General features: G+C 27.3%; 4 protein-coding genes across 8 annotated transcripts in view; 3 read left to right on the forward strand and 1 right to left on the reverse strand.

The window, feature by feature from the left end:
• Positions 1-171: 171 nt before the first annotated feature.
• On the forward strand, positions 172-9,619 carry LOC119677025 (nose resistant to fluoxetine protein 6-like). Its single transcript, XM_038088292.1, has 11 exons — positions 172-262; positions 2,589-2,860; positions 2,924-3,095; positions 4,155-4,301; positions 4,372-4,750; positions 7,042-7,207; positions 7,256-7,335; positions 7,403-7,516; positions 8,792-9,144; positions 9,257-9,399; positions 9,458-9,619. The coding sequence occupies exons 1-11, from the start codon at positions 172-174 to the stop codon at positions 9,617-9,619; spliced, it is 2,079 nt and encodes a 692-aa protein (XP_037944220.1).
• Positions 9,620-12,014: 2,395 nt separating this feature from the next.
• LOC119680423 (receptor expression-enhancing protein 5-like) lies at positions 12,015-17,924 on the forward strand. 3 transcript variants are annotated; one of them, XM_038093228.1, is made up of 5 exons: positions 12,015-12,191; positions 12,282-12,463; positions 17,101-17,333; positions 17,392-17,491; positions 17,562-17,924. In XM_038093228.1, exons 2-5 carry the CDS (start codon positions 12,313-12,315, stop codon positions 17,633-17,635), a joined length of 558 nt encoding a protein of 185 aa, XP_037949156.1. In that variant the 5' UTR covers positions 12,015-12,191; positions 12,282-12,312; the 3' UTR covers positions 17,636-17,924. The 3 variants fall into 3 exon arrangements, with proteins under 3 accessions (XP_037949156.1, XP_037949157.1, XP_037949158.1); XM_038093229.1 differs by lacking the exon at positions 12,015-12,191 and having other exon boundaries at positions 12,253-12,463; XM_038093230.1 differs by lacking the exons at positions 12,015-12,191; positions 12,282-12,463 and adding an exon at positions 12,962-13,263.
• A 457-nt stretch (positions 17,925-18,381) lies between these two features.
• On the reverse strand, positions 18,382-19,034 carry LOC119680424 (probable 28S ribosomal protein S16, mitochondrial). The gene is made up of 2 exons (XM_038093232.1): positions 18,815-19,034; positions 18,382-18,757 (listed from the first exon to the last, which is right to left on the reverse strand). Exons 1-2 carry the CDS (start codon positions 18,938-18,940, stop codon positions 18,458-18,460), a joined length of 426 nt encoding a protein of 141 aa, XP_037949160.1. The 5' UTR covers positions 18,941-19,034; the 3' UTR covers positions 18,382-18,457.
• Positions 19,035-22,147: 3,113 nt separating this feature from the next.
• Positions 22,148-23,932, forward strand: part of LOC119686254 (protein lingerer-like) — a 19,220-nt gene continuing 17,435 nt past the window's right edge. For all 3 annotated transcript variants that reach the window (XM_038100786.1, XM_038100788.1, XM_038100789.1), the window contains exon 1: positions 22,148-22,224. The gene's annotated coding sequence lies outside the window, so the exon portion shown is untranslated. The remainder of the gene's footprint in view (positions 22,225-23,932) is intronic.

The following is a 23,932-nucleotide window of genomic DNA, read 5'->3' on the forward strand; positions in this document are numbered from 1 at the left end:
TAAAGCACATTTTATTAATTGGTTATTAATTAATGCATTGATTATTAACTGTTAATTACTCAACCGATTAATTTTCGCATGCAAAGTTAAACACTTAACAGCTTAGAACTATTTTAAGTTTAGCATTCTAATATTTAAGAAATCATTCTTAGAAGTTGTTCGGAACCTATAATGTTCAGTCGTAAAATAAATGTACGGAAAATATTTTTTTTTCAATTTTTTTTGTTATATGCATTACGGAATGTTGTTGCTGAATCAATAAGTGCGTTATTTATTTTATTAAATAGTTTTAAAGTGAACTTTAAAATTGTTTTTTATTATTAATTTATTAATATATATATACCTATATATATTTTAGAACAAGATATGTATTAAAACTTTTATGAACGGTGTAGTGAAAAGTAATACTTAAAAAAATATTATTAAATGTTGTGCAGTTTAGTGATTTATAAAAGTCCTAAGTTAAGGATATTGTCTTTATTCAAGCAGATGAAGTGAAAACTTTAAGAATCCGTATCACTATCATCCGTGACTATACAGTCCATGTAGGACTGTATGTTTAACAACATCCTTCGATTCCTCTCTATTTTTTGCGTTTGTTTTCCAATTTTTTATGTTCATGACTTCAACTAATGTATTTTAACTTATATATCGTATATATATATATATATATATCTTAAAAATATCACTATCATCCGTGACTATACCGTCCATGTAGGACTGTATGTTTAACAACATCCTTCAATTCCTCTCTATTTTTTGCGTTTGTTTTCCAATTTCTTATGTTCATGACTTCTAAATCCTGCTGCACACTGTCTCTCCATCGTTTTCTTGATCGCCTTCCTCTTCTGCTGGTTCCTACTTCGTTCTCATAAATCTTAAGCGATAATATCATATTCGGCATTACTTTAAAAATCGTATTCCAAAATAAACAGCCCTTGTTTAATCCTATTTATCTGACATTTTAACTCATAACAATCTCACTATTTTCAATAGTCTAATCTTCTCTCTCTTCCACTCCCACTTCCCTATTAAACTTATAGAAACTTTTTTTCTAAGTATGAAACATTTTAAAATCCTGAAATATTCATAAATCGTTTTAAAGCCTTGGTTTTAATGGATCAAGGTGTCACACGAAGGCTTCTGATAATGATTCTATTCCCACTAATATGTACGTATGTGTTCTTACAAAATGAAACCAGTTTTTAACTTTAACTTATAAAAATGACCAGTTCATGCTTCAAGTTTTTCTTACTTTGTATTTATATATTTTAGATAGCAATTATCAATTACTATCTAATCAATTACTCAATACTTGTTATAATGATTTAAATAATATTAAATTACACCATCTTAATCTATATGATACAGTATTACATTAACATCAGTTAAATATATATATGCATTATATTTATATACAAATTAAATTTAATTAATTTGCTAACCTTAGTTGTGTTTTACAGGTTTTAAAGTATAAATATGATGTAAAAAACCATACTGATGCTATCTCAGTATGGTAAGTTAACTTCTATGTTAACTTACAAATTTAATGTTAACTTTTCTGTTAACTCATAAGCTTAACATTGTCTCTTATGTTAACAGTTCGCGTTTTAGAATCGGTTGTCTTTTAAGGAATAATACATATATAAAACAATTCGTTGGAGCAAAAATAATAAATGCTAAATATATATAATAAATAAATAATAATTAAGCATTTATTATTTTTAGTTGGAGTTACGGCTTTATATTAAAAAATATATAATATACAAAATTTTACATTATTTTTACTTCTTATCATTTCTCTTGGTATTCTGAACATTATAAAGGAAGTATATTTATTTATATATATGTTTTGTTTCTATATTTGTAAATAATAAATATTATAAAGTAATCTTTTATTGATTAGGATTTAAAAGGAGTATTTGGCACCATTCATAGTTCTTACTGTAGAATGGTTAGTTTCTATATTTGAGCCGACTCTTTAAACTATACCACAGTCACCTTAAAAACTTGTTCAATACATTATCTATGTACTTTAAACATATCATAATTTCGGATAAAGTTAAGTGGAATAGTTCAAGTTGGTACTTTTCTTTGGTTGTCTAAGATAGAGAGCGAAAAACTTTAATGTAGAACTAACTTTCAAATATCATTATTATAGATGATAAGCTAAAGATTTTTTTTCGTTATTAATTATAGCATTTATGGAAAAATTAGTATGAAATATTAGTATGAAATATATTAGTATAAAGTCCTTATAAAACTTTTCAGTTCATCTGAAAGGTTTTTTTAGTAAAGATTTTTATGAAAAACTGTCCCTTTAATATCCTATATATTAGAACATTTCGAAAACAATATATGCTAATTTCGTGCTTTGAATAAAAAACAGTATTATCATTATATTCTATAGTATATTAATATTATATTTTTTATTACTTATTTATATATAGTTATTATTTATAATTTATTATTTATATTATAAATAAATAATAATTTAGTTATATACCATTATCACTATTTATAATATAATTCTCTTTAATAACCAAAACACATTAATTTAAATATTTATATATATTATCATCTTCAAGCAATACCACCTCTCCATTCATTTGAAGACTACGATAGCTGTTTAGCTCTTCCATCCCCAAACAATACATACTGTGTTGTTTTTGCAGAAATAATACCAAATGCAACATCCACATTATGGAAAAATATTACACAGCTATCATCTGATTTTAGATATAATTACAGACATGATCATTTATTTTTTGGAGTTTGTTTAAATACTTGCATAAACATTGTGAAATCCTTAAACACTGACATTGAAAAATATATTACTGGTGAAATTAAAGATAATGAGGTGAGTTTACTCGTTTCTAAACAAAATAAATTGGTGAAAATAATAACGAATTTTATAATTAAGCTTGCGTCATATTATGATACTGTACATAAAAATAATGCTGAATTAAAGGCAAACTACAAGAATGTGACAAATATTTGCCTTAATTATAAATTTATGGAAAAATATAACCTAAAACTTCGCACCTATATTGAATATTGTCAGAGTGGAAACTCAACTCCATTTAGTGATAATGGTAAGTTTTGAAAATGTTGAATATATAATAATACATGTAATAATAATATTATACATATATATAACATTATTAATATTATAATTATTATAGTATTATAATAATAATTTATTATATATATATATATATATATTATAATTTATTAAATCACAACAACAAGATTATATTATTTTTAATTAATTGAATTTTTGCTCTGCCATAATTGAAGCTCAGAGTCAGCCTTTATTAGTCGACTGACCCAAAGCCGTACTTGACTTGTATGTTCAAACTTGGAGTTTTATTAATTTACTGTGAAAGTTCTCATTAACAACCTTACTTGCTGTGGTTTATTAGAACAAAATCATAAACCAACTATGGATTAATTAAATATAGTTATTTTTAATTGTAAATTTAGAGGCATTCAATATATGTAATTTTAATATAAAGGCATATTTAAAGCAATGAAAAAATTTTGAATTCTATTTATAAATTCATTTTATTACTTATATAAATATATATATATTATTTACTAAGATCCATAAAATATTTTACTTGAACTAGAATACTTAATTTTTCGCTTATAATAAAATAACTCATACATATATTTGGTGATATAAAAAGTATCAGTCATTTTTTGTCACATAAAAAGTCTATGAAATTTTGCAACTGATAGAACAAGACCAATACGTAAGCTAACAAAAGATACCCGAGGCACTAAACATCTACCACTTAACAGTTTATATTTGGTTAGGTTGGAGTTTCGGACTTATATACCAAGAAAGTCCATTTGAGCACAAATAATGTCCCGTTGTAATACCACAAAAATAGCGTTGGTTTGTACATAGACTAGAAGGCCAGTACCAACCTGACAATTCTATGCATCTAGCTAAGTCCCCAATATTTTAGGATGACAGCTCAGGCAAATCTGTAAGAAATCGATAAATATTTGTTGCAAAATGAATCCGAAAACTGTGGATAGCTTTTATATCACCCACTATATCTCTCTCATACCGTTCACAACCTGTACAAATACTTAAATACTTAATGATATTAATGCAATTTATAAAAAAATTTTTTATATAGATACATTGGATATAATAGCTTATTACATTTTTGGTGTTATTTTGGTTCTTAATATTGCATCAAGTATATATGATTATGCTCTCAAAAAAAAGAAATCTCAAACTGCTTGCACTAAAAATTTCTATAAAGAAGATTTAAATACAAATGGTAATAATAGCATTAACATATATATTTTAATCTTGATATATTTTACTAATAGATCAATCCTATTTTTTAGTTGAAAAGATTTTGACGTCTTTTTCGTTTTTACGTAACTACCATCGTTTGACGAGGCGCCCCAATCCAAATGATTTAATTAAAAACTTAGAAGGCTTTAATGTAATTCGAATTATTGGAGTGTATTTAGTGATATCTGCTCATGTTTACTTACTTGTACTGACATCCCACATGCAAAATTCGGAATTTATTGAGACAATGTTAAAACATGCCGAAGCAATAATCATACAAAATGGAACTGCTTTCATACAAATATTCTTCATAATCAGCGGATTTTTGTTGAATTTCACTTTTAACCAAAAGCAAATGGTAACCCCGTCTACCGATATTAAGCAAGGAATTGTGATTTATTTTAAGATATTCATACTCCGCTATATAAGGTGAGTTTCTCAATAGATATTAACAATCTTATATAAATTCTTTTGCATTTGTTTTTAAAAATAACAGCCAAAGTATATAAAGTATATAGATACTGACGCAGATAATGTCTTCAAGGTGTTGACTATTGCTTTATTCATTTGCGGATGATGTGGGAATTGCTAATTTAACCATACAAATAACAAATAGGTGTTGTACTCTTTTATTTAATAAACAATCAAACACACTTGTTACTCCTTTGTAGACTAAAAGCTCTTCTCTAAATTTAGTTCTGGACTTTGTTAACAAAGCTTTAAGGGACTTTGGGTAGGCTTTGTATAGTTAATAATAAATAATAATACTCCTGTGGATACATAATCCTCTTTAACAATTCGTAACGATCATCATGTTTTGTTTCTTGTAAAACAAATAAGAACCTAAAACTTTGATCCACCATGCTGTATTAGAATCTGTACAGTATTATCAAAAATATAATTATTGAATGCCATGATTTTGTAATCTAAACGGATTAGTTAGATAGAAAATGAAGTCTAATTAACATCCTTATTAATCCTAAAGTTACAATCCACCAAGCTGTATTAGAACCTTTGCAGTATTATCAAAAATATAATTATTGAATGCCACGATTTTGTTATCTAAATGGATTAGTAAGATAGAAAATTAAGTCTAATTAACATAACTTGTTTTTTAAATGCCAGTTCTAATATATAAACACTCCAGATTTCTGTCTAAGAAGTCCCATAGACTGAATTTCATTCATTTATCTCATAAACTTACCTAAATTTTAGAACTAATGAGTAAGGTGAACATCCTAAACATAGATCTTCTAAAAATAGACTTCTCTATCAAGATCGCAAGCTGGTTTTACAACTTTAAATTTTATGACCGTATGTGTGAAAGTCTAGTGAACATCTCAAACATTGATCTTCCGAAAATAATTTATCTTATCAACCACACAAGTTTATTTTAATTTTAGATTTTCATAACTGCTACTGCATAAGCACTACTAGGACAGAAAAAAATGCTCTGACGCCACTAAAATTACCGAAAACCAAATGTCTCAACCCTAAGAGCCTAGTTTGTCTTGAGTGAGACAGACATACGTTATATCCCTGGATCAGTGTATCTCACATTGTTGAGTAAGAATATCTGTGTCTTGAACACTGAGAGCCTAGTTTGTCTTGAGTGAGACAGACATACGTTATATGCCTAGATCAGTGTATCTCACATTGTTGAGTAAAAATATCTGTGTCTCAAATACTATGAGCCTAGTTTGTCTTAAAAAAGACAGACATACGTTATATCACTGGAGAAGAAGTAAGAATATATATACTTTCCAGGGTTTTCAAAATTTAATATATTCATTCTACTTAACGTATTTTCGTATTTATGCAATAGATTCATTCTATTCGTTTTTATTCTGATTGTAAAGTATAACTATTTTAGTTTAAACGGCAAGACCATCTTAAAATCTATAGTGTTTTCTTCATGGTCTTAGAATTTATTGTTCCGCCCTACTTCAGTAATGGTTAAAACAAGCTTATATTAGAAATCTATATCTCTAACATTTCTTAAGATGTTGATATCAGGTAATGTTGTGTTATATTGAGGATTTTTAAAGCGTAAGATTTACTGGGATTAATGATTCAAATTTTTCTATTATTGTTATATTTAGATATAGCATATTCGAGTATACATACAAGAATTTCTAGAGCTAGTTTTCAAAAGTTATTTTGTCTGGTTAAAACTTACACATATATATAGTTCATTTTACAAACATACAAACAGTGTACAAAGTATTCGGAATTTTAAAAAGGCATATAAAAAATACTGCGTTGTTTTTAAGTTCTTCACAAAAAAACTCAAGAAATGTGATGGACCAAGCACCGTACTCAACTGATTTGGCTTCCTATATATGGCTTTGAAAAAGTCGTCTAAAGTTGATTGTGGGCAAACAAAAATTAAAAAGTATTTGAGACCATATCTTAATCAATCTTCGAAAAATATGTCAAAAATTGGATCAAACGCTGACATAGTTGTTTTGCAGCCGATGGAGCTTACTAAGAAAGGAAAAAAATCTATTTTGACTGAAAATTTTGAATTTCTGAAACTTTGTACTCTGAATATTTATCTATTTATAGATCAAATTTAATGAAGTCCACAGGCTTCATATATTTTATAAAGTGGATAACAGATCTTCATTTATATTGAAATTTATTGAGACTGTTCAAAATAAATTATTTATTATAATGTTTAGTTTGTTAGTTATTATTAACTCTTTCTCAAATTGCAGATTTCTCCCATCTCTGCTTTTATATATACTTTTCACTGGTACAATACTAAATAAATTACAAGATGGACCTCTTTGGTTGCATATAGCACAGCCAGACCGTACCTTTTGTCGAGAGTATTGGTGGAAGAACATACTTTTTATTAATAATTTCTTTATGAAATATAGTGTAAGATAAATTTATTATTTGAAATGATTTCTAAATTTTTGTTTTTAGTGTTCACATCAGACTTGGTATCTTGCAGCCGATATGCAACTGTTTGAATTATTTCTAATAATCACAATAATTACAGCAAAGTAAGTTCAAAGAAAATAACCTACAATTTCTTAAACTACAGTATTCCGCTTTTAACTTTATCTCTAGATATCCAAATTTGAAGAAGTACATATACTTTGTGTTAATTCTATGTGCTTTTTTGATACCAAGTTTATTAACATACTACTTAAACCTCGAACCAATTTATCACATGTATCCAGAGTAAGTATATAATATATAAACCCTTGATGTATTATTAAGGATAGATTTAGGGCTGCCTAGTAATGTTACTCGTCATATTAGATGTGATAATTGTATGAGAAGTTAATATAAAAACTGATCAAATTTAATACAAAAAAGTGGGTTTTTATATAAACGGTGACCTATTTTTAGTTAAGGGTAAATTTTTATATCTTTATATCTTTTTTGCTTAGGTTTAAAATAGATTCCAAATTAATTTGTTTAGAGTTGACAACCCTGTTTCCTTATCGTGCGCCTTTATGGATAGTCATGAGACTTTTCTTCTATTTTTCACATATCGTGCTATTACTGACAGTATTGTTAACTCCGTAGAATAGTTTTTGACCTATGTAGAGACTAACTGCAACTCATTTGTCTACCCTTTCATTACCTTCATATTTTCATATATATGTACCTTCATATCCTATCTTTCCCAAATAGGATTTTAATTACTTCAAAATATTCGTAAATCAATTTAAATGAGAAGATAGTTTTTTGATTGGATAAAAATGCTCATATTGTCAATGCTTGAGTATATCTTCTGCTCAAAAAGTATCCGGATTTTGTTGTTTGTTAACTACTCCTTAACTAATAGACCGTTTTCAAAATTTTTTTTAGTATGTTGGTACACCCTTTCTTGACATGTGGTACAAATTCGAGCGCCATCTATCAATCAGTTTGTTTACAGCAGCTGTTAATGTGAGACTACCTCAAGTGCATTTAGCGATTTTTACTATGGAAAATTATTGTTGTACGCATTTTTTTGACCACTCACGGCACCACTGTCATCGCTCAGACACCATACTCGCCAGATCTGGATCGCTTACCCTTCGTGGTAAGCGTTTTGTGTCGATTGAATCGGTAAAAGAGAATTCGCTGAAGGAACTAAAAGCCATACCTGCACGGGCCTACGAAAAGTGTATGGAAGATTGGATTAAGTGTTGGCATATGTGTATCGCTTTAGAAGAAGCATATTTTGAAGGAGATAAAATAAATTTGGAATAAAATTTAAATTTGTGTATTTTATTTACAAAATCCGGGTACTTTTTGAGCAGAAGGTACCTTGTCTGGTACATATCTCTAAGTAGTTGTAATTTTAACAATTTCTACCAGAAATTTAGGAACATTTTCTGACAACAAAGAAATTACCACTAACCAATCACACTTAATATATTGTGATCATTTCCATTATACATAACACATATATTTTTCGATACTCGTAAAATAAATACTTTTATACATACATATATTTTTCAGAACATACCGATACTTGTACTTCAGAAATAATGAAACGTTCTACCAAACTTATATACCTTTCTATACCAATATTAGCGGATATTTGTGTGGCATTATCTGTTCGGATGTGTTTTTAAAATTAGTAAATAATAATAATAATGCTACACAGAATTATCACAGAATTCTCAAGTATAAGCTGGCCTGGTGGTCACTCATTCCAATGTTTTTTGTATTAATATCTATTGGAACTTTAATGATGGAACAAACTTTTGAGAAGCCATCTATTTTTGTTGCAATTTTTGCAGGATTATACAAAAATTTATGGGTTATCATATGTGGATTATTTGTTTTTGGCATGTGCTTTAAAATGGGAGGTAAGTTATAAAATTATAGCAACTGTTTTCATATTACATACTTAGATACTATAAAATGAATATTTTTAATTTTATTTTTAAATTATTTAATTTATTTCATTTTTATTTATAGGAATTTTTCATAAAACGTCAGTGCTTCCATCGTCTACAGTTTTAGCGAAAATATCTTTCCAAGCATATCTATGGCATTTCGCCATTCTGCATTTAATGGCTACTTTGTATAGACCTCCAATTTACATTAGTCGGCTTAATGTGGTATTTTAAATATATTATTTATAAAGTTTTACACTATTTTGAATTCCATATCTTTCAGATAACAATTATTATATGTAGTTATATTTTTAGCAATATAGTAGCGTTTTTTATTACAACATGTTTCGAGTACCCGATTAATGGATTTATTAAGATGTCTAAGCGAAGAGATTACAAATTTAGAAATAATAATAATAACACTTTAGAACTAAATAGTAAATAAGGTTATTTGGGTTCTATTTTAAATAATTTAATTAATATTTTAACAACTTCATTATCTTACTATCATAACTTCATTAATATTAAGTCATACTGATAGGTATAGAACATAGAACATAAAAGCTTCCTCATAATAATCACATTTACTGTAATATCCTTTACTGTAATTTTCTTAATCCGCAAATTTTTTATTTTTTTTAACTTGCAATTACTAGAAATGCAAAAAAAAATTAAATTTTTTAATGTTTTTCATCCGTAGATGATTAAGTTTAAATATAAACAGTTTTGAAAAAGGTTTTTGCAAATTTTCTTTTTTCCAGTAAAAAAGAATTATAAATAAACTTAAACTTAACTTAATAAACTTAAATTTAACTGTTATATAATTATAAATAAGTAAAAAAGGATAAAATGATGCTGAATAAACAAAAGGTATATGGGAATAAACTAAAAGTAAATAAAAAAAATATTCAAAAGTTAAGCAAATCTTTCGTTTCTTTTTTAGTAACACATAAAAATATTAGACAAAACAGCAATGATCTATATAGACCTGTTCCCGTACGTACTTATAGTAAAACACAAGTAAAAAGTTACTTGGTTTTTGTAATTTTCTGTTCGCGTACACATAATCTAGTAAGGTGAAAGTGTATGTAAGTGCAAGTTGTTATTTCGTTTAAATAAAATTTGCTTGAAGAATTGTCGTCATGACACGAAATTTATAATAAAAAATATATTGTAAAATTTGAAAGTCATTTCTACTTTATTCAAATAAAACTGCTAGTAAAATCTAGTAAAAAAATCATATGATTCCAAGTTTTACTTAAAAACGTATCCGTACTTTTTGCGTACACTGTTTTTATTAGAAAGAAAATATGACATTATGGACGTGTGCGAGTTAGGCTAAGTTGATGCTAAACCAAATGGGAAGTTTTTTGGGATTTTTTTCACTGCACACATTTTGCCATTTATCAACACGTATCGACACATCACTACATTATCGGCACAGCTTAGAATTTCCCTCATTTAGAACGCAACTTAGCCTAACTCGCACACGACCTATATTTATTTTTAACTTTGGTTTTTTGTTTTTTTTTCGTGAAAAGCCAATCATTAATGAGTGTTCCAAAGTTGACAAGATCAGACACAAACTTATCTGATCTTATAGATAATCACACTCAATAATTTTCATGAATTTCTCATAGCGCATTTTTTAAAAATAGTAAGTTGAAAATCGCAACTAACTCTCTCACATATACTTAAAATATATTCTATATTACTTTAAAATAATTAACAAAATTTTTATAGGAATTAAATTTGTGGGGTAAACGTATTTTTTTTTTTTTGTTGAGTGAGGCTAGGATTTTGGTGGCTTAGGCTACGATTACATCGCATGCGAATTTTGTCTTGCCAGTTCGTACGAACAAATCAATGTAAATAATCATATGCGAGTGCTTACAGTTGCTGCTGAGAACTATTCGCGCGAAAATTTTATTAAACAAAATATTTTGTTTAAAATTCATTCATATTCCTTCTATATATATTTATAAAAGTAAATATATTTAAAAATATAATTTTTATGCCTTAACCATATTACATGCTCAGGACGTGTTCGAGTTTGAGTAAATTGATGGTAAATTGTGGTAAATAGTAAATTATGTTGGTATGGCAACGAATGTTGATATTTACTGGAATTTCAAATAGGGTAAATTAGATAAAAACTAGGTGTTACCATTATGAAAATTTAAAAAGATGTTTAATAAATAAATGTGAAAAATTTTAACCAAAAATAATGAAGAAGTGCAATAAAGAAATAAATAAATATTTACATAAATGCAGTGCAAAATATCACTAGAATATTTCAAATTACTCTACCTCAATTTATTCGAACTCGCACACATCCTTACTCCATCATTTATTTAAAAACCTAAAAATCATTAAAGAGCATATAATACTGCTAAATGTGTGCAGTGCAAGAAATCCCAAAAAATCTCCCATTTGGTTTAGCATCTACTTAGCCTAACTCGCACACGTCCAAAGTCAAACTTTAAATTAAGGACGTGTGCGAGTTAGGCTAAATTGCGTTCTAAATAAGGGAAATTCTAAGATGAGCCGATAATGTAGTGATGTGTCGATACGTGTTGATAAATGGCTAAATGTGTGCAGTGCAAAAAATCCCAAAAAATCTCCCATTTGGTTTAGCATCAACTTAGCCTAACTCGCACACGACCTAAATTTGAAATACTTTAATTTGAAAATTTTTTAATACGTTGTTATTTAAATATAAATGTATTAGTTATCAACATAAACTGTCAGAATATATAATGGTAATTATAAATAAAATCAAACTTATGAGCAACGTTTTCATAAATATATCCTCAGAATTTAAGTATGGCAATACTGAATACAGTACATTTCTTTGTATACGTTTCAATGCATATAATGTTTTTGACAGCTAAAATGTGTTTTAACAATCATTGGTTCGTCGATTGCGTTGAAGTGATAGTCAACATAGCATTGGCTTTTTTCTTTTCAGATAGTCTAGAAGAATACTAAGAAATAATTCATTACAAAAAAAAAAAGTAATACAATTATTTATAATATCTGTCACTTCTAAAAAAATATATATTTATTTAAATAAAGCAATTGACGAATTATTTTTACTACAAAAGATTTTATAACGAATTCAAATAAAAACTCACAATGGACCAAGCAAAACAAGTAGCTCAACAGCGTTTGGACCAATATAAAAAAATTCTCGATGAATCTCTACATGACGCATCCAAACCATGGACTCAAGCTTTAGATGTTGTGGAAGCAAAGACCGGTGTTCCACGCGTTTATTTATTTCTTGGTAAGTTTGGCAAATCGATTTGTGTTACCGTACAAAAAAAAAAATGTGCGTAAAAATAGCATGCATACCAAATATAGTTTGCAGCTAAAAATGGAAAATATAATTAATATATCTGCTTCGGGCAATTTCAATTGGCAAAAATAATATATAATTTAATAATTTACAAAGAACTTTATATTTTTTAGCTTATATAAATAATTTCGGAGGAACTGTTTTTTATATCTTATATGTGATATGTGTACCGGGAAAATTTTCTATGATCTTTTTTCGTTTGTCTTTTGTTGCTTCTTCTCTTTCGTATTCTTCGTGTACAAATTGCTCCTCGTTTTATCGCATTTTTATAATTTTTATAGGTAATGTCAAAATGCAGAGTTTTTATACTTCTTAATTACTTTTTTTTGTTTTTACATTTAACTGCGTTATTACATTTAACTGCGTTATTACATATTGTTTAATAGGTTTTTGCGCATTTTGGCAACATCGCTTGCACATATAGTCAAGAGTCATATATTTAGTCTCCAATTTCAGGGCATAATTTTAAATTTTTTTTAAATTCCGTTCGTGTCTTTAAGTTTGACAGTTTGGTGTAGTTTACTATAAACAACGCGTTAAATTCAGTTTTTTGTTTTTTTTTTGTACCTGTGTTCTATGACATAAACCTGTTTGGAACTGCCTGCTGACCTTCTTGCCTACCTCAGTAAGGCATTGTTAAATGTGGCTATGCGATTGGATAATGAAAATCAAACGCCGAGAACAACATCGAAAGGAAATAAGTGTGCCTTTAGTTAAAATTGGAATCGGTGTGTATTTCACATTGGTGTATATATTTGTGTGTGTGTTGCTTAATTTCTAGTGCTACACGTCTATAATGAATATCAACAACAACAATTAAATTTAAACTATTAACAAAATAACGAAATAATTTAATTAGTCATGCTTAACTCCATTTCTTTCATGATAACAATAATAGTTTTAATATTTTATCTATTAACTTAAATTGTTCATTTATCGTTAGTGATACTTAGTGATACGTGATATATTTTTAACTTCATTGCAAAATGTTAAATCAGCATTTCGGAATGAGTAATTACCTTTTTTTAAGTTAATTAAAAATCTAGTTTTAGCAAATATAATAAAATAAATGCAATTGCATTTCACAATGTCGAAAGTCATTGCTCTATATACTTACATACATATATACTTACATCTTCTAAATAAATACCTTTGATCGCTTCGCATCATCATCAGCGTTATTTTAATTATCATGATTAGCATAAATAGCACATACTTAAATATATAAATTTTATTACAATTTTATCTAGAACCTTTTTACACGTTAACACTTGGAATACATACACATACTTTAACACGTAATCGATTTGTGAATTTGAAACTTAGCATTTCTTTTTTTTAAATTAAAAAAAAAATTAACATATACCCACTGAACGTCTTTAACCGAAACATACATCACTCCTAAAAATAAAATTTATTTGCTATTCGAATCCATTTAACTTTTAGTTTCTTTTCGTCATAAAGACGCGTCAATCTCGTCAAGAAAAAATTAACATTAAAATAAAATAAATACGGCCTACATATAAACAATCGGGATACGGAAATTCAGATTTATTAAAATAGTTTAATTATATACATACATTTACATTTTTGTTTACTCTGAAAATAAAGCCCACTGCCAATGGGTTGGTACTGGCTGCATAAGAATAATTTTCGAAGACTGTAAAAAAATAGTAGTTAGAGGAACGTAATTCTGACGAATAGGCTGGTCTTGAGATAGAGTTGTAGATAGCAGATAATTAGTTGGGGGGACGTAAATCTGACGAATAGACTGGTCTTTGTATGAAATACACTTTCATAAAACAATATATTGTGATTTAAGAAGAGATTATAGTAAGAGGGAAGTATATCTAATGAATAGGCTGGTCTTTGTATGGGACACACTGACTATGAAAAATATATTGTCCTGTGAGAACAGATTAGTGTTAGAGAGAAGTCAAGCTAAACAAATTTTGAGGTGTACGAAAAGTTAGTAGTTTGAAGGAAGTAAATTTGACGCATTGGATGGTTTTTAAATGAGATACATTTTCTTCCAAGAATGAATAGTCAGAGAGAAGTATATTCGATACATTATAAGGCGCGCAAAAAAAGTAGTCAGAGAAAAGTGAAATTGAACAATAGGCTGGTCTTTTTGTATGACCACAATTTCTATAAAAGAATATTTTGAGTAGTAAGAAAAAATAGCTGATAGTCAAAGGTAGTATATCTCTTGATTTATTTTATTTTCCATGAAAATGAGAAAAAATATTTTGAGGAGAACGAAAAAACTGTAGAGAGAAGTAAAATTGGCGAATAGAACGATTATTTCGGCTCGCTCAGTTGAAGTTGCTAGGTTTCTCCACCTTGACACTGGTTGACTTCAATTTATATCTCATCCATGTTTAATCCATTTGTACTTTTAAACAATCCCCTTTCTTTTCACACTACCCATATACATCTTTATATTTCCTTTCATGTTAACTGCTCATTTTCATGTTAACTCATTAAAAGAGTCATATTTTTCTCTTTTGTTAAAAGCCAACGAGAAGCAAATCTGGCAAATATGCTGATTGTTAGATGAGACATCTTTTACACGAAGGAATTTATTGAAGTGTGATAAAAACTATGGATGGAAGTAAATTTGGCAAACAGATTAACTGTTGTTACAGTTCATACATGATTTGATTCACTGATTTTTTCGACTGTATGAGCAGATTGTCTTGGTAGAGAATTATTATTTTTTTGGTTTAAACCGTTTAATATTTCAAGAGCATTTTTTTATTTATAACAATAGTTGAAAGTAATTGATCAATTAGCCTCATACAATCCTATAGTGATTTTTCATGCCTTTGTTCCAAAAGATTCTAATGCGTTATTCTTTTCTCAGTTTGCAGGTAATCTAACATAATCTACCTCCTAAAAAATGAACGCAAATTCTTTCTGAACCAATTTTGGATAGGAATTTGTTTTTTATACTATGTTGAGCCTAGTTGAGTTGAGTCAGTGCACCTGTGCACTTTTACTCTCTATTAACTGCGACGATAATTTTGGTGGCCTCACAATTCCGATCATCCTAATGAATTTTTACTACTTTGTGAATGAAGTTGCACCTCTTTTTGTTTATTATTTTAAAGATGTTAGTAAACTTGTACCCATAAAGCACTTTCTTGATACCCAAAACTTGACATGATATATTTTTCGGCGCTATGCCTAAAAAAATGCCTAGAGCTTCTGCTTAATCTCTATCTGTAAATCATTTTCTGGTGTTCAGAATGTTTTTGGACATCGTTTACGTGAAATCTTCAAAATTTGTGCAACTTCTTTTTAAGAAACTGGCCCACTTACGAACATTATCCATTCGCCACTTCGGTGTATTAAATTTTCATCGTTAAGTCTTTATTTTTGTTTTTTAAATTTTAATCATTGCATGATAAACAATATTTTACACTGACACGTTATCTTCAAATGACATGTGAACAAAGAACAAATTAACAAATCGAAATGAAATATTATTTATATACTTGTGAAATTCTTTTCTTATTTAGAGATAAAATATTAATATAACTTCGAACTTTTAGTTCTATTATAGACAAGCATATCACATTCCACGAACTTATAGAACAACATAGTATATTTTAGGTAGTATTCCTTGGCGCTACATTCGAAATATCTATTACACTACATATGTATTAATAATGTTACTAAGTTCTTCTTATCTCCTTTACTTATAGGGAATACAGTATATAATCCATGATAAGTGTGTTGCATATTGTTATTACGAATTTCGTTATAAAGTTCCTCAATTTTAAATTGTTTTTTTCTTTTTTAATTTAAATAGAACTATTGAAAATAGTAAATTTAACATAATACTTCACGAGGTCGCAATACGTCTATTAACCAAATATTCTAAAACACGTAGTCTATGGTTAACACATAACGGAATTCTTAAACTAATAAATAATATCAATAAAAATACACTTTTTATCACTAAAATATATTGAAAATAAACACTTAATTAAATGGTTATAACAGCCCGTTACTGGGTTTAAGCCTAACGCAGTATGTCTCTTCCGGCGTCTCCACTGCTTGCTCGCCTTTTCCAATCTTGAACAGCAAGTACGTTTTATATCAATCCACCGGTGATACAGCCTATCTCTACACCTTTTTATTCTAACTATTGCTACAAATACCTTCTAAATAAATATAAACAATCCTCAACAGAGAATATTAAATGAAGTCATATCTCTTGACCCAAGCAAACATTGATTGCTTAAGTTACCTCATGTTTGTGCAGTAAAATATAGAAAGTCATAAATGCTAGCCAGCAGCATCAAGAAAAATTAATGCAAATATTAAAAACATTACCAAAAAAAAAATAAACACTAGCATTAAGAATAGAAGTAACAGCTAACAGCACCAAATATAAAGACAAAACTAAGCAAATTTATCGTTAGGCTTAAAAATTTCTATATATTAACTGTGTATAAATATTTTCTATTTTAAAAAAAATTTAAATTATTTAAATATATTTAATAAATTATAATAAATAAATTTAAATTATTTTTCTTTTTTTTATTTCTCTATAGGTGTTGCAGCATTTTGTGCTTTTTATTTGATATTTGGTTATGGCGCTCAACTTCTATGTAACATTATTGGTGTTGTATATCCTGCCTATATATCAATTCATGCTATTGAATCCTCACCAAAATTGGATGATACAAAGTGGCTAACATATTGGGTGTGCTATGGACTTTTATCGATTATTGAATATTTTTCAGTTGTATTGACCCACATCATACCATTCTATTGGCTGCTTAAGGTAATTTTGTTTCCTAAATTAGATATTTACGAATCTTATATTAATTTTTTTTAAATAGTGCGTTTTCCTAATCTGGTGCATGCTTCCAATCGAGAAAAATGGTTCATTTCTTATTTATACACACGTTGTTCGTCCATTCTTCTTAAAACATCACAAGGGTGAGATTTATTACTTATTATTCGTCTTTTATCATTTGTAATGCTAATTGTTATAATTTATTTATTTTAGCTGCTGATAAGGCAATTGATGACTTTCTTAATAAAGCCAGGAATTCCGCAGAAGCTGTATTAAAGAAAGAATAAACGTTACAAACACGTCTTCAGTTTCCTATTTAATTCGGTGTTTTATACAAAAATTTAAGAAGCTTCTTCAACCATAATACTTTTGAAATCTCTCTACACTTTTATTTTATCACACCGCATAATTGATTTTAGACACATTGTTATATAAGGATTTGGGATCATATATATTTTTTTATATAAATAACAAAAATTTTATGTACTGAAATATATGAAAGTTTGTTTAATATGATCGTTAAATAAGTGAATTGTGTTAATTTTAGTAATCAATAAAACAAGATATGAATAATAACGGTTTAGAATAATTAGCTAAAGTTTATTATATTCTCACAGTTGGTTTAAAATGTATGTGTAGTAAATTTGGACTGTTGGAAGCTGAATCTTATGATTTAGTGTTCAATCAAAATTATCTTAAAGAAAATCCTTAGTTCTATGCAATAGTAAATGCAAGAATGGATTTATTCTTTTTGAATAGGATCGCATAAACAAATATATGTTAAGCGTCCCGGGACCTTTTCGTCGCCAGTGATGATCAAGTGCCATTCGCCTTCTTCCAAAAGGTCTTCACAAGCAAGCCCCAATGGATATACAACAAAAGCATTAAATAAGACCGCATAAACAAATATACAAATATTAAGAACAATTTTTTTGAAGAAGGCAGTTTTGTAAACTCCAATAGATAACCAACAAAAAATATCAATTTATAGAATATTGAATATTTTTTAGTAATCATTAAAACTATTTTTTTTAATAGCTTGTGGTGGAAGCTTTTTATTTAAAATTTAAACAAAACTTAAAATAATTATTGCTGATTTGTCTCAAGATTTATGTGTCTTGTTTAACTGAATCTTCTTTAACATTTGCATTTGTTTTGGCATCTTCTGCTTCCTTTGTTGCAATTTTTTGCCTACTACGCCAAGCTGTCATATAAGTACGTGGATGTATTGGCAAAAGTCCAGAAATTCCTAATAATTCAGCAACTGGCGTTGAAAGATGAGCGCCGTTACCTAACCAATGTCGTATACGTTCAAAATTAAACGCTACTAATCGCTCATTATATTGATTTGGACTCGGATCGTAAGTTCCAACTTGCTCTATGATGGGTTGGTGTTGCTCTTTTCTTCGCTATAAAATCCAACAATGTAATATTGAACAATGTTAAGACTTCAATAATATACATACCTCCATTACGACAATATGAAAAAACGGACGATTTGTACAGCCCATTCTTTGAAATCGTATAATTTTCGCAGATCGTTTGTAAAAACGGCCAATGCCGCTAGCTGGTGACAGAGGTGAAATCGACATTGTTTTAAATTTTAATTAATACAATTTGTGGCAATAAAGTATCAAATAATTTGTTACTTAATTTAAAAAGCCTGCACACAAGGCAATTACTAGAAATGTCAAAAGTAGCATATGTTTACACAGAGATGTTATATTATATATGAGTTTCGATGAAATATTGTACATAAAAGTTATGTCGGCATATGGAGCGTATATAGTTAAAAAAAAAAAAATTATTTAATATTAAAAATGATACATACAACATATTTCAATAGGAGCAGCAAAAACAAAACAAACGGATTGTGTTGAAAATTAAATATATAATCGGCTACATCTCTGGTCTAGCACTATGATAATTCATGCAATAAAAACACAACTAAAATTAATAATATAAAACAGCCTTTTATTATTCTTAATTACTATAGAGGCCGTGTGCGAGTTAGAGTAAATTAAGGCAAAGTAATTCGAAATTTTAAAGGTATTTTTTGCACTGCACTTATGTAAATGTTTATTTTTTTATTTATTGCACTTATTATTATTTGGTTAAAAGTTTTCAAATTTATACATATATTTATTAAAAATTTTTTTAAATTTTCATAATGATAACACCTAATTTTTATCTAATGTACCCTACTTGAAATTCTGGTAAATACCAACATTCGCTGCCATACCAAGTAATTTACTATTTCCCCTCGATATACTTGAATTCGCACACGGCCTATATAGGTTTTAGCACATACACATTGTCTTATTTAAACGGTTTTGCTCATTATAGCCACTAATGAGGATGATTTACTATACAAAAAGATTTCAAATAAATGAGCTCATTATCAATAAGTCAGCTAAAGCTAAAAATGTCGAATGCAATTCTTAAAAATAAATTTCCCACAAAAGAAATTAAAAATATTTTAAATATGCGACATATGTTTTATATGTAAAATGTAAACAAACTACAGCTCAGCTGTAAACAAAAGCACCTAAGAAGTAAGTATTAATTAATTGATATATTAAATGTATATAAATGATCTATCATATATTAAATTTTTTTATGTGATGTATTATTAGGCAAGATTTATAAAATTCCGCTAAGTGCATAATTGAACTGATTATAATGTGAACGTTCACTCATTTATATAAATGAGCAAGTGCCTAAATGAGACTGTGTAAATGTACTATAAGAAAATTAGTTAAACTTAAGTATAATAATTGTATGTTTAGACTATCGTTATCTTATTTTCGAATTTATCTTAACAAGTGTATACGTTCAATTATCATTTTAAAAATTTCCTGACAAGTTATTTCTATTATCGCTATAATGATATCATGTTTTTTGTTATTAAATTATTATTATTAAATTGTATATAACCCGTATCTATATTAATTCAATTTTTCAGTAAAACTAATCAAATGAAAACAGTCACATATATTATTGTAAAATAAAATATGTACTAAAAAAAATAAAATATGTAATAAATAATAAAACAGCACGGCCAATATTTGTATTTATTAAGTTTCAATAATATAAATAAATATTGATTTATTATAATTTGATGTAAATTGGTACTATTACTAGTATTGAAAACTTTAATGAACAATAAATTGCAACTAGACCTGGTCATATAAACTCCACAAATGATAATTTCAATATTTCAAATTAGCAAAAAATGAACATATACAGACTTAATAATAATGTGTGATCTCGTCTATGCTATAAAATCAATTGTATTTAATAAATTAAACATAGAAATCAAGGAATTGACGAATAACTTGTAAATTTTCTATTTATTTTAAATAAATAGAAAACAATAGTTAACAACTTGAGTCAGAATTAAAAATCAAATTATAACGAATCATATTGAAAAGTAAATCTTAAATAAAAATTAAATTCCTTTTTCTTTTTTTTTGCTTGTCTCACTGTTCGCTAAATTCTGGATGTTAAAGTGTAAATACTTAATTTGTATTAGACAAAATTTGCAGTCAAGATAAGCATTATGTAAACGTACCATTAGATTTAAAAATGAAATATATAAATTTAGTAGTCTGGTAATTGACAAAATTAGACAAAATTTGCAGTCAAGATAAGCATTATGTAAACGTACCACTAGATTTAAAAATGAAATTCAAAAATTTAGTAGTCTGGAAATTGTAGTTGTATTTTTACATGTTAAGAAGTTTTTAACAATCTTAGTAAGCTAGGATTTTTTTTCAAATATTGAAAATTTTTTACTTGGCATTAATTTTTATCTTTACCATATTGTTTCATAAGAGAGCATTCAAGAAACTTGTTCAAAGTATTTTGTGAAACATTGCATTCATTGATTGTGTTCATTATTGTATTCATTAATTTTTATCTTTCTTATATTGTTTTATAAGAGAGCATTCAAGAAACTGGTTCAAAGACCTTTGTGAAGTTTATTGTATTTATATACGTGGAAAACCGAATTTGACAGGTAATATTAACTAAATATTAAATGTGTATAATGTTTATGTGAGCTCAAGAAACTTGTTCAAAGCCCTTCGTGAAACTTATTGTGTTCATTATAGTATTCATTGCATTCATTAATTTTTATATTTCCTATAGTGTTCCATATTCAAGAAACTGGTTCAAAGACCTTTGTGAAGCTCTTTGTATTTATATACGTGGAAAACCGAATCTGACAGGTAATATTAACTAAATATTAAATTTTATAATATTTATGTGAGCTCAAGAAATTTGTTCAAATCCCTTTGTGAAACTTATTGTGTTCATTATTGTATTCATTGCATTCATTAATTTATATCTTTCCTATAGTGCTTCATAAGAGATCATTCAAGAAACTGGTTCAAAGACCTTTGTGAAGTTTTTTGTATTTATATACGTGGAAAACCGAATTTGACAGGTAATTTTAATTAAATATTAATTGTTTATAATGTTTATGTGAGCTCAAGAAACTTGTTCAAATCCTTTTGTGAAACTTATTGTGATCATCATTCTATTCATTAATTTATATCTTTCCTATAGTGTTTCATAAGAGAGTATTCAAGAAACTGGTTCAAAGACCTTTGTGAAGCTTATATTTATATACGTGGAAAATCGAATCTGACAGGTAATTTTAATTAAATATTAAATGTTTATAATGTTTATGTGAGCTCAAGAAATTTGTTCAAATCCCTTTGTGAAACTTATTGTGTTCATTATTGTATTCATTGCATTCATTAATTTATATCTTTCCTATAGTGCTTCATAAGAGAGCATTCAAGAAACTGGTTCAAAGACCTTTGTGAAGCTTATTGTATTTATATACGTGGAAAATCGAATCTGACAGGTAATTTTAACTAAATATTAAATGTTTATATGAGCTACAAGTTTTTTTTATGTTATATATAATATATATATATATTCGACTTCTATATATTTTATTCTTTTTTGTGACCAAAAAACTTATATAATTTTTGACCGGGTAATTAACCCGGATCATTTAAGTAATGATCAATTCTCTGAAACTGACTATCGAAAATAGTCGAAGTATTGGACTAGTATTTCAATAAAATATAATTTATTTAAATATAATTAATATATTATAGTTTATATTTCAATGCCCAATTAGTCTGCACAAAAATTACTCAATAACTTCATATATATTTTGCAATATCAAAATGAGCGTTTTATTATAACAGAAATATACATGAAAAAATATCTGTTTTTAATAAATAAAATTCTTAATAGAAAAGGTAATGTCAAAAATGCCGATTAGACTCTATCGGTAACTTGTGTGTATAACATGTGGTTATGTCATATTGTGTTTTATGCATCGATTTGATTTTTTGTGGTCTGGTAGCATTCGCAAATATTAATATAGTCTCACCATTTGCAGGTATCGTTTTTGTTCGCTGAAAAATATTTATCATTTTATGTATAGTTAAACGACAATTTTTGTAATAGTTTAAATAAAAAGTCTCAAGTACATATTTCAAGAGTAAAACAACATATTGTGGTACATATAAAAATATTAATTTCTAATAAATTTATTCCATCAACGCAGTGCCGTTTTATGTGATTATGTGAATAAAGTTCAAAAAACGCAATTACAAAATAAGTGTAAAAGTGATAGCTAGATAAAATTTGTATAGAAATGGCGTCGGCCGCATGAACATTAATCATTATTACATGTATTTTTCCGAAAATGTATTATAAGAATTTTATAAAAAAAAGAAATTTTTTCTTATAATATGAAATGATTCTTAATAAGTTGTTTTGCAAAAAAAAAAGTGTTCATGTATAAAAATCATAGGTTCTCCATTTTGTCCGGTCTTTATTCCTTCTTTGGACTGTTTATCATAGTTTTGCTTAGTGCCGTTATATTTTCTACTTTATCACGCGTTTTCTGTTTATTAAAGTGATGCCACCTATATGCACTTGTGTTATATTATGAATAATGTGTTATACGAAGTAGAGTTTTGTACTAATATTATTGTTACTTAAAAATTATAAGCACATGTGAACTGTGTGTAAATAAAAAATAAAAGCAAATGATTTTTTAGTATATAAAATAGTATGGAATTAAATTTATTAAAACACGTGTAATTATGTAAAGCCTTAAGCATGCTCTATATATATATATAATTAAGCTGTATAATTGGCACCCATTGCTAAATTCTTTATGTTGAAAAAATTGCACTTCATTATATCAGTAAAATATATATTTTAAATGTTATAACAATTATTTGTTTTCGAACATATCAAAAGCGAGTTAGTGCGATAATACACATTTAAATTATAGGCTGGCTACACTGTCAGTGATATTTGAATTTCTAATTAGAAGTCTTTTATTGTATATGAGAAAATGAGATAACTATATATTTGCAACACGAAAGCCGAACATAATAAAAGAATAGGCTAAAAGCCGAAGCGATAAAATTTTATAAATCAATTTTTGTGTATGCAATTCAACATTTTTCGCTTCAAATAAGGTATAAATTGAATATAAATAAATTTAATTTCAATTGAAGTTTATGAAAATGTGTTGATACAAA

Source organism: Teleopsis dalmanni, chromosome 2, assembly GCF_002237135.1.
Source record: "Teleopsis dalmanni isolate 2A chromosome 2, ASM223713v2, whole genome shotgun sequence".
Lineage (NCBI taxonomy): Eukaryota > Metazoa > Arthropoda > Insecta > Diptera > Diopsidae > Teleopsis > Teleopsis dalmanni.

What these genes read in the sequence shown, in the direction of transcription:
- LOC119680424 (XM_038093232.1), bottom strand. Translation starts at nt 18,940, where the DNA reads ATGTCGATTTCACCTCTGTCACCAGCTAGCGGCATTGGCCGTTTTTAC. An exon ending in TTCATATTGTCGTAATGGAG is followed by an intron (nt 18,758 to 18,814) that starts GTATGTATATTA and finishes TGGATTTTATAG; the next exon opens with CGAAGAAAAGAGCAACACCA.
- LOC119677025 (XM_038088292.1), top strand. Translation starts at nt 172, where the DNA reads ATGTTCAGTCGTAAAATAAATGTACGGAAAATATTTTTTTTTCAATTT. An exon ending in AGAAGATTTAAATACAAATG is followed by an intron (nt 4,302 to 4,371) that starts GTAATAATAGCA and finishes CCTATTTTTTAG; the next exon opens with TTGAAAAGATTTTGACGTCT. An exon ending in ATTTCTTTATGAAATATAGT is followed by an intron (nt 7,208 to 7,255) that starts GTAAGATAAATT and finishes TTTTGTTTTTAG; the next exon opens with TGTTCACATCAGACTTGGTA.
- LOC119680423 (XM_038093228.1), top strand. Translation starts at nt 12,313, where the DNA reads ATGGACCAAGCAAAACAAGTAGCTCAACAGCGTTTGGACCAATATAAA. An exon ending in ACGCGTTTATTTATTTCTTG is followed by an intron (nt 12,464 to 17,100) that starts GTAAGTTTGGCA and finishes ATTTCTCTATAG; the next exon opens with GTGTTGCAGCATTTTGTGCT. An exon ending in CTTCTTAAAACATCACAAGG is followed by an intron (nt 17,492 to 17,561) that starts GTGAGATTTATT and finishes TATTTATTTTAG; the next exon opens with CTGCTGATAAGGCAATTGAT.